Below are 17,617 nucleotides of genomic sequence, written 5' to 3' on the forward strand. Positions count from 1 at the left end.
AATGGTTTACTCTGCTATGTGTTATATCAACCACTAATTGTTTTATTTTTACTTTTGCAGACACTGTCTATCACCATCCCCACAAAAACCCAAATACATGAACCCACTATCATCAAGTCAATTCTGCCTCATAGAGACCTTAGAAGACAGAGTAGAACTACCCCATGAGTGCTTCTGAGACTAGAAATCTTTATAGGAGCAGATAGGTTCACCTCCCTCCTGGAGCAGCTGGTGGGTTGGAAACTTCATATTGGGATCAGCTGCTTAGTGCTCAAACCAGCACTGTCAGGCCTTCGTCCTCTGTGTAAATGCATGGACGAAGCAAAACATGCACAAGAATTCTGAGTAAATATAGATATAAAATGTTATTTCAATTGATGGCCAGCCTAAGTAAGGTTATATTCCTTGAAAGTATTTATTAAAACAAACCACCCAAAATTTTTTCATATATACATATATATAATAGATCTTATGGAACACCTCACTAGTCACTGTACGGAGTGCAATCTGTCTTCCTGAAGATTAAAGTATTTCTTCTTGCATGAAGCAGGGATATTATGAGCTGTGCAATTATGCATATGAGATTTGTGCCAAGAATATAAGAAAAATAATGGTTACCAGAAAGCAAAATAGTAAGTACAACCTAAACATTATGCTGTATATACAGAATAACTTATCAATACACACAATTGCTTTTTTAATAGAAGAAATCCCAAATACACAGTTAGTAGACTCAAAATATCTCATTGCGTTTTTGAAATAAATCGACAAAGTGTTAAACTTTTGCTTAAATTCAATGAAGGCTGCTCAGTTACCAAACGTGGGGGGCAACCCACGGTGTCTAAGGTCATGACTTTAAATGTAACTCACTGACACCCCAACACCATATACAAACTCTGATAAACGGAGAAACGCTGCAGTCTGAGAGCTGTCTGGTAATTAAGCCAAAGGCAGAAGAGGATTGCAAAAACTCCGGAGACTTGAAAGAAAAGTAGCTGGCATTAGCTCAGCCTTCACTTTAAACTAAAATTAAAACAACAGACAGACATGTACAGTAATCTCTCTTTTAAGGAAATAATAGGACGCCTCTATGGTAGTGTCAAGTGGAACAATTTGGTCCCGGCCCAAGTTATGCAGCTGTTCCACATGAAAATGGCAAAAAGGCTTCAGTCCAAAGCAGGAGAATAAGGCATGATTGTTCATAAACAGTCACTAGCGCCCTTACGTTTAGAAAAGGCAAAACAACATTAACATACAGGCGGGCACATTAGCCACAGGCATCTCAGTGCAATATGAGCCACAGTGGCAGTTTGTGATCAAACAAAATAGAATGGCCTTATTTTGTTTGCTTTCAATATGCCTAATAATTATGCAGACTCTTTTTATAGGAAATCATATGTTAGGCAAGTACTTAAAAATATTGTTATCGATTCAAGATATTAAACTGGCTTTAAGATACAAAAAAATTATGGGCCTGTCATCCACTTCAGATTCTCACCTGCTTGTTCAGGTAGGAATTAGCGTTTCAGAAGAGAGTCCCTGGGTGACCTAAGGCTAAGCACTCAACAGTAAGCCACAAGGCTGGCCATCTGAGCCCACCCAGAGGAGTATTTTGGAAGAGAAGTTTCCTGGAGTGTCAATCTGCTTTGAAAAAGGGAACAATCTTTGAAAGCCACATGAACTCCTCCTCCTTATGCATAGACTTTCCCAACACACTAAAGAGCAACAACAGTGTTCCTCAGCTAGTCGGAATCTGCCGTAGGGCTGCTTCGCACTGGTGCCCAAACACCAACCAACATGAGGAATTAAGTGCAATTTTTGCAAAGTGTAAGACAGGAAATTCTAACTAGCCTATTGGATATATGTGGTATCATAATTTATTTTAAATATCACACTTCATGGTTTTTTTATTTTTTCTAAAAATGTGCACATCTTTTAAAGTTTTATTCCGAAACTCCTATTGAAAACATATTAATTTGTTCATCTCACTTCCAATTGTTTTTTTCTGATTCTTTTTTTTTTTTTTGTAAAGCCTGGCTTTTCCATTTTATTCATTATAATCACTTTCTACCTCATGCTAACTCAGTGGTTAACAGACTGCAATTTGCCTTTCCTTCCCTCTAATGAGATGGCCTTCTTCATGATCAGTAAGATTTTCTTCTTGGATAATCCAAAGATATGTTTTAGTTTTCCTTTGATTTTTTATCCTCTGTACCTCTCAGGATTCTATTAAAAACAGAATAGAAGCTAAAGAGGGACTAGAAGTAAAACTGTTTTTTAAAAAGTTACTGTCTTCATGTGTTGGTAAGGTGAAAATGTGCTTACTTTGAAAGGTCATAGGAGGTGGCTTCAACATCATTAGGAACAACATATGAAAATCAGTGGACTAACGAAAGGACCATATCAAAAGGTGACTGGCTATAAGTTTAATGTAAATATCCTGGGAGTCTACAGGATGAGAACATGGTAAGAAGAATAGGATAAGGATACAAATCAAAGGAACAAATTAATATACATCTATTGGTTGATCATACTATATAAAAGATAACATCTAGATCAAGATAATATGATGTCTACTTTTATCCATTATGGAGTTATGAGTTAATTGAAGAACATATTATTTTAATCAGAGGTTAGTTAAAATAATGAGTTGTATAAAATAATGAAATATTTCCTATGGTAATGAAATAACATAACACATGACCATTGTGGTATAAATCTGACAAGGTCACAAGAAAGCAAACATGTAGAAGAAAGACTGATGAAAGAGGGTGACAACAGTAGCATATATCTTGAGAAAAGTTACTGGCTTTCCTCAAAGCACTCAAGGGTTCAACTTCGGCACTGAAAAGTATTTGTTATTAGGGCAAGTAGAGCCCATTATAAAATTTCAAAGCACTTTTGGCTAATATCAGAGACTATTAATAGCAGCCAATTATTGACTGAGTCACAGCTTTGGGAAATTAGTCTACTGAGTTAAGTTTTGACTCATCCTTTCCAAACTACATAAACAAGAACCACTTGGTTAATTCATTTAACTTTATTTTAACTTTATGTCATTTAACTCTCTAATATAGGAACGTTTTCATTTTTATTTACCTATGTGTAAATGATCTTATTCAAAAATCCCTCTGATGAATGTGAATGCATCTATTTCCCCACCTGTTTGAATTTCGTACACTTAAATGAAGAAATTTCCAAGCATCTGCAGTGTAGAGAATGTTTTAACACATATAACTAATTGTTAGTTAACTTGAATACAGAGATCCTACCATAAAGTACGTCTATTCAATCAAGCTGAGCTGAGTGGTATGTACTATCTAAATGTACAGTTATATGTCCCTCACGATCTAATTATTTGCATACAACAATGATGTATGTGATGTATCATCTATTGTTGAGAATAATCATAAAATGTACAGACCATTGATAGGCAATTGGGAGGCTGTTCAGGCAGAGAGCTAATTATTTTCCAGGGTTCTTATATGGCATGTTCCACCTTCCCTTCATTGAATTGATGAAATTGTACACATATTCCAAAAGATAAAACAAAAAAAGAAGAATCAACAACAAAAATGCAGGGAAAGAAAACTCATATTTGAGAAGTTCCAAAAACATATAAGAAGAAAATAAAACGTTTTGCCTATGTTACGATCATGAACCCTCAATTCAGCATATCACAGCCCTCAAGTAGACTCTGACTCATAGTGATCCTATAGAACAGGGAAAACTGCCTTCGATGTTTCTGAGACTGTCTTTGTAGAAGTAGAAAGTCTCATTTGTATCCCTGGAAGTTTCTGGAGGGTTCACACTGCTATCCGCACGGTTAGAAGTCAAACACCTAACCCACCATAATACCAGGGCTTCTGATGACTCATTATGCTACTAAGAGTCAGACAAGAACAAGATAAAGAGAGAGGAGGAAGAGAACTAGCTGAGAAAGTGTAAATCGCGACAAGATGAAGGAAGAGACAGAAATGGAAATGGAAGGAAATCTTAGATACAATGTCTGATGTTAGAGCATTAGAATTCCAAAGCTGATGATGGTGCCCGGCGGCTATCAAAAGATATACAATCTGGGGTCTTAAAGATAAACAAGTGGTCATCTTGATTAGAAGCAACTAAGCCCACATGGAAGAAGCACACCAGCTTGTGTAATCACGAAGTATTGATAGGATCAGGTATCAGGCATCAATGAACAAAAAAATCATATCATTGTGAATGTGAGTGGAGGCAGAGTAGAGGTCCAAATCCCATCTGTAGACAACTGGACATCCCCTTACAGATGCATCACAGGGAAGAGACGAACCAGTGAGGGTGGAGTTTAGCACGGATGAAACACACAACTTTCCTCTAATTCTTTAATGCTTCCTCCCACTTCCCTTACTATCATGATCTCAATTCTACCGTACAAACCAGCTGGGCCGTATCATGTAAACTGGTACAGATAAGAACTGGAAACACAGGGATCCAAGAGTGATAACCCATCAGGACCAATAATGAGAGTAGCAATACAAGGAGGAGAAAGGGAAGGTGGGGTAGAAAGGGGAGTTGAACAGAAGATCCACATAGAACCCCTCTAAGGGGACATACAACAAAAAAGTGGGTAAAGGGAGACGTTGGACAGTGTAAGACATGACAAAATCATAATTTATAAAGTGTCAAGTGTTCGTGAGGGAGGAAAGGTGGGTGAGGAAGGGGGAAAATGAGGGCCTGACACCAAAGGCTCAAGAAGAAAGAAAATATTTTGAGAATGATGATGGCCACAAATGTACAAATGTGCTTGGCACAATGGATGGATGTATGGGTTGTGAAGAGTTGTATGAGCCCCCAATAAAATGACTTAAAAAATTTAAGAGCTGATAAAACCAAACATAGGCTCTACAAAAACAGAAATGTGGTGCTAGGAGTCTAAGACCAAGGTGCTTGGACAAAATATATGCATATGTATACATATATACATATATATGTATACATATATACATATATATGTATATATATGTGTCTGTATATATATATATACATACATATATATGTACACACACACTATTTTCAAGGCTTTGAGGGAGAATTTGTTCCATGTGCCTCTCTCTCTTGACTTCTGGTAGTTATGAGCATGCCTTCATTTGCAACTGCAGGACTGAAAGATATTATTTCTCTTTCTGTGTATTTTCTCCTCTTTTATAAGGATTTCCAATCATATGGCATTACTATTCAGCTGACCCCAGTGTGACTTCATTGTTTACTCATACCCATGTCATGACCATAGGTACATAAGTTAGCAATACAGTGTGATTCAATTATGGAGACAACTTCTAGAGTCCACTACATTTATTTCCCTAAAATCTGATTGCACATTTTGGAGAAGCTATATTACTGAAATGTATTTGGGACATCTAGAAAATATACTCCAATTGAAAAATGGCTTGTAGAATTAAAAATCAAACACTATGAAAGTGAAGTAATCAAGTAGACTGTATGTTATGTATTATATACATAATTTATACATATTATATTTATATATATAAATTCAAGATGAAGTTGAAGAAAATTAAAATGAGTCTACAAGAGCAAAAATATGACATTGAGTCTGTTCTACCTGAATCTTGATAACATCTCAAGAATAGCTTTGATAGATTGAACACTAATGACAGAAAACCTGTTGAGATGTAGTATGATATTAAAACATCATACAAGAGAGCTATTGTAATAAAGGGAAATTTTCTAAAAACATAAAGGGTTATTAAAAAAAGGAAGGGTCAAAGTAGATGTCAGAAGAGATGACAACTTGAACTTCAATATAGAGAAGCTAAAACATATGGAAGAAATCATGAAGTAAAAGAGCCCGTGAGAATAGTTCAAAGGGGAGCTCAAGAAAGGAAATTAAAGAATTAAGTGAAATGTGCAAAGACTTTGATTTGAAAAGCCAAACGGGAAGAACACACTCAGCATATCACAAACTAAAAGCATTCTATGGGTCACATACCACACACACACACCCCTTTACATTTTATTTATTTAAAAAATACATTTATTATTTTTTAATCAATCATTTTGAACTCGTATGTCATTAAAGACTCCGAGACCACTTTAGTTTTATTTTTCCTCCTTTATACTCACTCAATCCAATGTTCAGATCTGAGGGGTAAATAATCAGGAGGGTTTTTTTGTTGTTCCCCATGAAGCAATTTGTATTTTTTAATTTTATTTATTTATTTTTTTGCCTGTTAACCGCTAAAATTTTTTGTTCCACTCCCATCCCTGGCCTCTTGGCAGTCATCAAAGTCTATCAATTCATTTATAAAGCACATTTTTTTTGTTTTTCTTTACACAGTGGTGATATTAAATGTTTAACTTTGTAAATTGACTGAGTTTGTTAAGAATAATGTTCTATAATTTTGTCTTGTGGTATTTAAGAGTACTATCATTGTTTTTATTGATGCATAAAATTACATAGGATGAATATACCGTAGACTGTTTATCCATTCCTCTATAGTTGAGGCTTTGGGGTCAGATATTGAATGATACAGGAAGCATAAAATGAAGATGGAAGTAATACACAGAGTGAGTATTCCCCCCAAAACAGGTCAACATTAAACCACTTCAAGAGATAGCACATGATCAAGAACTAATGATTCTGAAGGAAACCAGTCCATGTTGCTTTGAAGGTTTTAGGAAAAAATGAAAACAAAGGTCCAGGAGTTGACAGAATATTATTTAAATTGTTTTAAAATGCAGAAGAAGAACTGAACTTGCTCACTGGCCTATGAAAATAGCTAACTGATTGGAAGGGATCCATATTTGAGTTCATTGCAAGGAAAGGTGATAAATAGAGGGAAGAAATCAACAAACCATATCATTAATATCACAGCAAGTAAATGTTTTCTGAAGATCATTCAACAAGAGTTGTAGCCATACATGTAAAGGGAGCTATGTGAAATTCCAGCTGAATTTAGAAGAGGAAATAGCATGATGGAAATCATTCCTGATGTCAGATGGATCTGAGATTATCAGAAGAAAGTTTTCTTGTCTTTTATTTTCTTTGTGAAGGCATATGATGATGTGGAATACAATTAACTATGGATCACGTGGATGATCCCTTCAGGACCAGTGGTGAGAGTGGCGATACCAGGAGGGTGGAGAGAGGGTGGGGTAGAAAGGAGGAACCAATTACCAGGACCTACATATAACCTCCTCCCTGGGGGATGGACAACAGAAAAGTGGGTGAAGGGAGACGTTGGACAGGGAAAGATATGACAAAATAATAATTTATAAATTATCAAAGGTCCATGAGGAAGGGGGAGTGGGGAAGGAAGGGGTAAAAATGAGGAGCTGATGCCAGGGGCTTACGTGGAGAGCAAATGTTTTGAGAACTATGAGGGTAATGAATGTACAAATGTGTTCGACACAATTGATGCATGTATGGGTTGTGATAAGAGTTGTATGAGCCACCAATAAAATTATTTTTTTAAAAGAAAGTAAATGTCTAGAAAAGAAAAATGCCAATATATGCACAAATATATTTGATATAATTGATGTATGGATTGTAACAATAGTTGTAAGAGCCCCCAATAAAATTATCCTAAAATTTTTTGAATTAAAAATATAAATAAAACACTGAGGAGAATGAAAATTTCAGAAAACTTCATTGTGTTGGTGCAAAACTAGTTCTTGAACCAAGAAACAATCATTTGGATAGAATACTGGAATGATGCATAGTTTAAAATCAGGACAGGTGTTTATCAGTGTTCTATCTTTTCACCATAGTCATTTCAATAAGCATAAAATCCAAGAACCTGGACTATATGAAGAAAAATGTGGCATCAACATTGAACGAAGTTTTTTTAACCACCTGATATATGTAGGTGACACAATCTTACTTGCTGAAAGTAAGGAGAACTTGGAGATAACTGACTATAGCAAAAAATTTGGATCATAGCTCAATATAATAAAATCAAACCCATTCAACTGGATCAACAGATATTATGATAACCAGAGAAAAGATCGAAGGTGTCAAATATTTAGTTTGTTTGGATCCAAAATCAAAGCTCATGAAACCAGCCAACCAAATAAATCAACTGACTGCCATCAAGTTGATGCCGGGTCATAGTGGCCCTGCAGGACAGAGTAATCTGTCCCTGTGGACTGATGGCACTGTAAATGTTTATGGAAATAGAAAGCAGCTGGTGGAGCAGCTGGTGATTTGAAAGGGCTGGCCTTGGGGATCACCACTCAAGGCATAACCACTGTGGGCCAGGCCTCCCTGTGGAGCCAGTAGTCAAGAAATCACATGATGTCCTGCACTGGTCAGATCTGCTGCACAAGATTTCTGTAAAGTGTTGAAGAGCAAGAATGTCCTTTGAGGACTGAGGCACAGCTGACTCAATAACCTCATATACATGTGAAAGTTAGACAATGAATAAGGGAGAAGAGAGAAACGTCGATGTATTTCAATTACAGTAATGGTGAAGAATATTGACAATACGGCCATAGATTTCCAAAAAAACAAACAAACTTTTTTGGGAAGAAATTTAGCTGGGACAATCCTTAAATGCAGGGATGGGGAGACTTCATCTGACATACTTTGGTCATGTTATCAAGAGAGATGAGCCCCGGAAAAGGACATCCTGCTTAAGAAATTAGAAGGTAGGTAAGAAACGATGACCCTCACTGAGATGGATTGCCACACAGGCTGCAATAACGTGGTCAGACAGAGCAACAATTGCGAGGATGGTACAGGTCAGAGCAGCGTCTGCTGTTGTGGTTGTTTAGTTTTGTACCTAAGTTGGCTCTGAGCTGGACCCAACCCAGCAGCACCTAACAACAACAAACAGCAAAAACAACATGTATTGTTATGTCTAATGAAATTTCATGGATTTTAACCCTCACATAGTAAAGATAGTAATTCCTTTGAAATGCCTATATTTGCATTTCTTTTCGCATTTAAATATATTTACAGTATATACTCAAATGTAAGCTGACCCGAATATCAGCCAAGGCACCTATTTTTACCACAACTGCATAAAAATTGCGGTGAAACATTCGGCTTATACTCGAGTACATATGGCAAATGATTTTAAGAGAAATAGAAAAACAAAATAAGGATTAATTTATAAAATATCCTTTAAATTAGTATGTATGTGTGTATAAAATAATAGAAAGAATAGTTTTATAGTATCAAAACTGTTCTAAAAGAGGTGTGAATCACTCCATATGGTAGAGTGTATGTTATTGAAAATGTTAAATTTCAGGCTTCTTGGCTTAAGAATTCTGAAAGAAGCATTTCCCTCGAGATAATATGATCCTACATAAAAATATTTTCAATCCTATTTGGAACAAATTTTAATATGCTATCCAGATTTATAAAGAAACTATTCCATATAACTATAGGTAGGGCAGAAGTGAATTTATGTTACTAAAATTTAAGCAAAAATGCAAATCCATTGGAGCCTTTTTTAAAAATCAAATAATTTAGTTAAAATTAGGACTTGATATTTTCATATTGAAGTGACATGCTACTTTCAATATTATATTTTTTATTATTCCATCTTCAAAAATTCTTACTTTGTATGAATTATATATATCCTATGGAGTAACTACACATTCGTATTATTACAACAACATTTTATCATTGAAGTATAACAATAAAATTGTCTTTCAACGGTAAAACTTGTGACCCTTTTCACTCACATTCCTTCTTAACATATCACATTTGTGTGTGTTCTAAGTAAGAAATGCAGGTTTGATATCCCCTGTGATAAAAACGACTCTCCATGTAACATTAATACTTGGACATAGTTTGTGAATACTTTAGTAAGGAGGCCTGGTGGTTTAATGGATTATGCACTGGACTGCTAAGCACAAGGTCTGCAGTTCAGATCCACCAAACCCTTCCAGGGAGAAAGTAGAGGCTTTCTGATCCTGTAAAGACTTACAGCCTTTGAAAGTCACAGGGTCACTGTGAGTTGGAGTTGACTTGTTGGCAGTGAGGTTAGTCCTGAGCGTAATAGAGCCAGATTTATCACCAAAGAACTAAGTTTTGTACTACGTAAACAGTGAGTGATTAAGCTGAATTCCAGGTTGAAATATCTTGCTGCCTGTGTGGGGGAAGGTGAGAGACGGAGGAAATCAGAGCTGGCCACCTTCCCAGAAACTTCACGAGCTGACAAACTCAAAGACCAACCTTCCACAGACACTTAATGAAGACATGATTCAGGAGATCACTTTGCCCATCCAGAAGAGATAAGAAACAGTGGAATTCTGCAGTTAAAACCTGCTACCAAATCAGGAGAGAGGAAACAGATAATCTTTGCTGCTCATTGAGTCACTTACAGTGGTTTTCCTTTGGATTCACAAGTCAAAATTAAAGGCTGTCCTTCTTGTGGAAAAGGAGTAGATGGTATAATCTTAACGGATGGTGTATCTAGGGAAAAAATAAAAAAGAATATTAAGAAATATCAGACATGCATAAAATTAATATTTAATGTATGTTCAGGCTATCTTTTATAATTGGATATATTAAGGGATTTGTCAGGTTTGGTGAAATACTTTACAGAGCTTTAAAATTGTAGCATCATCCTGTTCATGCAAAGCTAACAAAAATATATAAATAACTTATGAGTTACCACTGTTGTATTATTGCTGAAATCTGAATTTAAAAGTAAAATTGCAAAAAGTGGTTCAGATGAATATCAAGCATCTTATACAATTGTTTCTTCAACTATTTATAGACGGCCATGAATACTGTTATTATGGACTGAATGCATTTGAATAACAAACTTTCATTATTGCAGGAATACCTGAAACTCACAGTAAGATGCTTACAATGAACTCAAGATCAAGTACAAAATTTATGAGGAATCTTTTTGGAAATGCAGTAATGCAGCAGGTAGCACATGCTACTTGTCCTAAAGTACTCTTAACAAATCACTTGAAGTAGAATTTAGAATTCTACTAAAAGTTAAAAATGTGTCATATCTATCACTTTATTATTAGAAAATTAGTTAGTCATACTTAACAATGATATCATCTCTAATTTAAAAAGGTTCAAGATTAGCTTTATGACATTTAAATGCATCCCTTTAATGTCACACAATATTACTAAATAAAAAAGAACCATATCTCATAGAGCAATGGGGAAAACATAAAGCAACATTGTGTTGCCCTTGTAGTCCGCTGTCGTGAAGCAGGTTCAGACTCCTGGTGGCCCAGGGGTGCAGAGCAGAATGACTTCATAGGATATCTAAGGAAGCTGACTGGCAGACCTTACTCTTACGGCACCTCTGGGTGAAGGTGAACTTTCACCCTGTCTGCCAGTATTTGGTACTCAATCATTTATTCTACCCAGGGATTCCCTGCAGTAGAATGAGCACATTCATTTCTTTATGAGGCTGTACATGTCCTGGGGTTCTATGCCACAGTCAACATGGACCTGCTTTCTTTTCTCATGTCTGACCTTCATGAACTGCTCAATTCCAGTTCACGGTGACCCCATGTAATGGGAGGACAACTGTACAGCATAGCATTTTCAATGGGTGATTTCTGAGAAGCAGATTGCCTGCCCTTTATTCCAATGCACTTATGGGTGAGCTGGAAACTCCAACATTTTAATTTGGAGTTTTAAGCTGTACACAATTCAAGAGCTCTCCACATTCTCTAAGATAAACATTATTCTATATCTTCCCTCAGTAGCAAAATAATTGAATTCACCTAAGATTTCACTGACTCTCTAACTCAGAAACCATTAAAATAAGAGCTCCTCCAGAGACTCATTTTAACTTAATTATCTTATTTAAAGAAAATATTTTTAAGTTTGTCATATATAGCATAATAAACTATGGTCCTATGGAAGGGTTCATAGAATATTTATAAATTATTCATTTATCAAATATATTCTTTCTTAATCATTAAATAAAAATTAGTTCAACAAAAATTTCACCAATTATAACTCATGGATATAAGCTTATGCATAATCATGGTAAATAATTGCATTGCAGAGTAACTCACTGACAATATTATTCGGAGGGATACAACATATTCTTCAGATTTTTAAAGTACTAGAAGAAAATAAATTTTGAATAAAAGATTTAAATGGGCTTTATACACTTTCCTATTATCATAATTATATTTATGGAAAAACCGTTTTGGCTAAAAAAAATCAGAAAATCTACAAAATGGAACACTTTTGAGTATATAGGAGAAAATGTTAGTAATTATGCAGATTAATGGTTGTGAACCAGAACGTTTCAGGACAACTTGATGCCTATGGTCCTTGGATTTTTTTTACCAACTTTTCATGTAACGAAAGCTAATTTTCTCCTGACATGTTCAAAAACGAAGCTACCTGCATGAAAGAAAGAAGAGTAAAGCCAGACAAGGGTCAATGGGGGAAGTATTTAAGTTCTACATGATCTGTCCTCTGATTTACTTTTGCCTTCTGACACTCTTCGCCACTCTTTAGATTTCAGACAATTAGATCTTGCTATTAAGATTATAAATCAAATGTGTTCCACTTTGCCTTTATGAAACTAACGAGGGCCATGGCTACCCTATTCTATAGGGTCGCTATGAGTTAGCATTGACTCGTCACCAGTGAGTTTGTTTGTTTTTCAGTTTGGCTTATACCTTTTAATGTTTAACTCAAATATCATTTGATGAGAGTAGTGAAAATTACTCTCGAAGCTGGCCAAACACGTCTCCTCTACATTATCTTTGAACACTCAATTTCGCAGAAGTTACTGCTATGTCCTCAGAATTTTCCATAGTTATTTGCACAATGTATATGCTTAATATTTATTTATTAAACAAAGGGGCACAATAAAATTATCCATAGATATCCTTCTCATCATTTTGGACCACTAATAATTGATGTACACAATGCTTAGTTGAAAATAAGTAGACTTGGTGGTGCAATGCATGACATGTTGGGCTGCTATCCACAAGGCCACAGTTCGAACCCAACAGCCATTTGAGAGGAGAGAGAGTAGGGTTTCTGTTTTGGCCAAGATTGCAGCCTGGGAAATACAGCAGTTCGATTCCCGCTATAGGGTCATTTTGCACTGAAATTGACTTGATGGGACTGGATTTGGCTCTGTTTCTTTGTAGTTCTTCAAAATATTGTTGGCACTGATCTAAAGGAGATTGCTTTCAAGTATTTGTATCACAAATCTGGAATCTTAGACTGACTTTACAAAGTCCTGTTTTAGTGCTTACATTTGTCATTGAGTTCTAATTCAGTTTCCATTTCAAATAAAACTGAAAGGAATGGGAATTGTTTTTAAACCTGACATTTACTTAAATAGTCATTTTACGACTTACCATGGAATTTATCATACTTTTTCCAGTCTAAGAGCAATATGATTGTAGTTAATTTAGTCCCAATTTCTTTGGGAAATACCACGGCATTTTGTTCCAGAGCTTTGAGGATATGCATTATGCTCTGTTAAAATCAGTGGCACAGGGAGCTGTACTGTGCCTATTAGTGATGTTCTTAGGTGCTGTCAAGGCGGTTCCATCTCATAGTGACCCTATGCACAGCAGAACAAAATGCTACCTGTGCTGTGCCATCCTCACAAGCACTATTGTATTTGAGTTCACTGCTGTAGTCACTATGTCGATCCATCAAATTGAGGGCTTTCTTTATGCTGACCCTCTGGTTTGTCAAGAGGAACATCCTTTTCCAGGGACTGGTCCCTCCTAATAACATTCCCAAGCTTCCATCTTTGTATCTAAAGAGTATTTTGAATGTTCCTTTTAGCAATTTGTATTGTTATTACAGTACTATTGAGAGCACTCTCTAATAATTCATTTGCTTTTTATGTATTTATTTACTTCTCTAATATTTAAACAGGTGTTAGATATTATACTTAACATGTCCTAGATAAAAACTCATGTTTTATAAAACTTATATGTTATGTCAACCAACTAATGATTTAAGTGAAAAGATAATGGAATTTTCCACAAAATGTTTGAAGCCCCATCATATATATATCAATGGCATGGAAAATTCTATTTGAATTATTCCATAATACAGGATATATTTTGTTTTATAAAACAATGTACTTTATAATTACAAAACACCACTTCTTGATCTTCCATATTTTTAGAATTAAAGATCTAGGATCTTGAGCATACAATTGTGTCTTTTCAGATCCTAACAAAGTGCTTGATAAAATGGAACATCTCTTTAAATGTTAGAGGAATTAAACAAACAAAGCAGTTGATGGACAGGTAGTGAGTAATCTCCATTCTTAGGGGAATGGGAATATTTTATATTAGCTTATAACATTAGGAATATATCCAGTAATTTGAAGTCCTTGTAAGATGCAAGTAGGTAAGCGCTAGACTAACTAACAGATGGGGCGCCCAAATGGATTCACAGGCAGCTCACAAGCCAAGCCGAGCAATCAACCCACAAAGATTGCAGCTTCTGAAACCTTCTTGCAGCGCTCCAGACAGAGGGTCTTTATGAAGTGACTCAAATCTGCTTAACAAACAACAGCAATGAAAATTGTCCTTTTTTATCCTGCTTTCTTTTTATTTTGTGCCTAGATAATATTTTATTGTGATTTGAATGAAAGCTTACAGTGCAAGTAATTTCTCTTTTCAACAGTTCATACCGATTTTACTTTTTGACATCGATTGCAATTGGCACAATGTAATAGTAATCTTACAGTACCGCCCTATGTTCACCATTTCCTCCATCTTCCTTTCCTATACCTTCATGACTACTGAACTTTATACCTGGGTCAATGCTGCCCTTTTGATTTCAGAAGGCTGATTGTTCTAAGAAACCTGGTGTTACTGTTTATCTTATAGGCCTATTCTTTTACTGAAACCTTTCCAAGGGCCAAAGTCTCAGAGGTTCCGCAGAGCATATCCAATCCTAAGACTAACTTTTTAAAAATTTTTCTTTGAATTTTGTTACATATTTTTCACTCTGTCCAAGAGCTATTATCATGGCCCCTTTCGAGGTGACCAGCTGTAATAGCAGGCCGCCCTCTGGTTCTTTCAGTGGCAGAGGCCTTGAGGCCGAGATCACGTGGGATGCTATTGTTTCTTTGTGCCTTTGTATTCATCCACAAGTGATGCTTTAGTTCTTGGTAGCATTGAATCAAGTAAGCAGATGATTTAAAATAGATAGTGTTTCCCATTATCAGGCACTTGTAGGACATAATTCTGTTTCTTAAAAATGCATCAAAGATTTTTAAGAAGGTGAAAATGCTATTCTTCCTCAGGTATTTATTCTTTTACTGTTATTTTACAAACTACAGAGCTCATTTAGGAAAAAAAAATTACAGTTTATCAAGAAGTAGATAAATAAAATAAAGTATTTCTTGAAGCAAAAACGTAAAAGCTTTATCAAGTTGAGAAGTAAAGACGGCTCATTTTCTATGTGACTGATTCTGGGACATGAATCAAAGTAAAGATATTGATTCAGTAGGATGGATTTCCTATAAAGTTAACAAAGATTGAGGAAAAGAAAAAGGTCCATGAAAAAGCTAGGATTAAAGTACCTAAAGGCCAATCATGAAATACAACCCCGTAGAGTAGTTCGTATCAGAGGGTCAACAGCTCTCTGTGTCACTCAGTTTTGTAGGTGAACAAAAAGAAATTTTAAATCAAATGATTTGTGGACAAAGACCTTACCCTTCTACAATCAAAGAAATATAAAAAATAAGATTACCTCAGACATTATTTAGCTTGTATGATGCTTTTCAGTAGAAAACACCCATTAACAGTTCATTAATACTAGTTAGCTTTATAATTATAATTATTTATCATCTAACATATTGTGTTACCAATGACTTATAATGTAAATCTGCACTTATGTGTAGTGTTTATGTCAATATGTGGATCCAAATGTTATGTGTCCATAAAAAATAATTTCTTTGAATACTCCCAAATTGACACATTCATTTAGCAAACATTCTAATGCAAGGCAATAGCACTAGAGCCTTTTCTATCCACTGTTTCACTAGAAACTACTCCTAAAAGTCAGATGTTCGTGGACATAAGTGATCCTACAAAGTATGTGGTGTAGTCTTAGGAATAAACGTCCATTACAGCAGAGATTCCTGTTACATTCATTACTTATCTTTAGTGCCTAGAAAGACTCTTGACACTCAGTTAAATATTTGCTGATGAAAAGAATAAAGAGATTAGTGAAAAATTAATTTTTTATAATTTTTCCAAATATTCATCAGAATTGGTGCTTTTGAAAAAATAACTATTAGGTATGGGTATTTTCTAATGATAACTGAGCAAGCATATCATAGGTAATGCTCATTATTCTAAGTCCTCCATCTATCCTGGCTCATTGATCTCTTTCGTGGAGCACACACAGAAGGGTTGCGTGTGTGCTCAGACAAGGCAGCTGGGATTCTGAGGGATGACTCATCTAAAGAACAGAAGATATCACCTACATAGTGTGACCCTTTACCTTCTGTCAAGCACACTTCAAGAAATGCATTTACTCTGTTCTCATTTAGGCAGCATTAGGACGTAGTACTAGTTCTACTGTGTTTTGTCTCCTCTACTTTTCCCAAACCAACTCTTTCTCCATGAGCTTGGATCATACCCATGTGATGATTTTAAATTGTGAATTTAAAATGATAAATTGTAAAACCTAGCTTATTAAAAACTGGTTGCACTCATACATGGACAGAGAGCTCCCAAAAACTCAAGCTAGATTCAGAAGAGGGCACAAGGAATATCATTTCTGATGTCAGATGGATCTTGGCTGGAAGCAGAAAAATACCAGAATGATGTTTACGTGTATTCTATTGACTCTGCAAAGGCTTCATACTGCATGCATCATAGCAAACGATGGATAATCTTGGAAAGAGTGGGGATTACATAAGATTCAATTGTTCTACAAAACCTTCCATAGACCAAGGGATAGTCTATCTGTATTCTGAGAAAATAATCTGCATTATATGAAGGAAAGCATGATCACAAACTTGTTTACTGAAATCTAAGTAAACATGTTGCACTTGCTGAGGAAGATCAAAGATTATAGCTTTCAGTATGGATCACAATTCAATGTAAACAAAACCAAAACCTTCACTAATGGACCAATAGACAACATCATGACAAACAGAAAAGTGTGAAGTTTCTTGGATCCACTATCAATGCTGATCCAGTAAGAAATCAAATGGTGTATTATTTCATTGGGAAAAATTACTGCATAAGAATTCTCAGAGTGGTAAGGGACAAAGATATAACTTTGAAAGTAAGCTACCCAATGTTCAATCCATGATATTTTCAATTGCCTCATGCATACTTGAAAGGCAGACACTAGCTAAGAAAGAATAAAGAATAATTTATGCATTTTAACTATAATGTTAGTGAGGAATATTTTGAAGCATCACTGAAGAAATACAGTCAAAATACTCTTTAAAGTCATGAATAGCAAGCTAGTGGTTCACATCATTTGAATATGTTGTCAGGGAAGCTGTTCTTGGAGGAGGAAACCATGCTTTGTAAAGGAGGAGATAAGCAAAAATATGAGTGCCCCCCACCCCCCAGCAAGATGGATTGGCACATCGGTTGCAACAATGGGTCAAAAGGTAACAACAATTATGATGATAGTGAAGGATATGGCTGTCTTTCACCC

The 17,617-nt window shown here is 35.5% G+C and overlaps 1 protein-coding gene across 2 annotated transcripts in view; it reads right to left on the reverse strand.

Annotated features, from left to right (window-relative positions):
- CADM2 (cell adhesion molecule 2) overlaps positions 1–17,617 on the reverse strand; it is a 190,693-nt gene that overhangs the window by 141,425 nt on the left and 31,651 nt on the right. For both annotated transcript variants that reach the window (XM_075543445.1, XM_075543444.1), the window contains exon 4: positions 10,333–10,423. In XM_075543445.1, coding sequence (XP_075399560.1) covers positions 10,333–10,423 — 91 coding nt within the window. The remainder of the gene's footprint in view (positions 1–10,332; positions 10,424–17,617) is intronic.

The sequence above is a fragment of the Tenrec ecaudatus genome, chromosome 2 (assembly GCF_050624435.1).
Source record: "Tenrec ecaudatus isolate mTenEca1 chromosome 2, mTenEca1.hap1, whole genome shotgun sequence".
Taxonomy (NCBI): domain Eukaryota; kingdom Metazoa; phylum Chordata; class Mammalia; order Afrosoricida; family Tenrecidae; genus Tenrec; species Tenrec ecaudatus.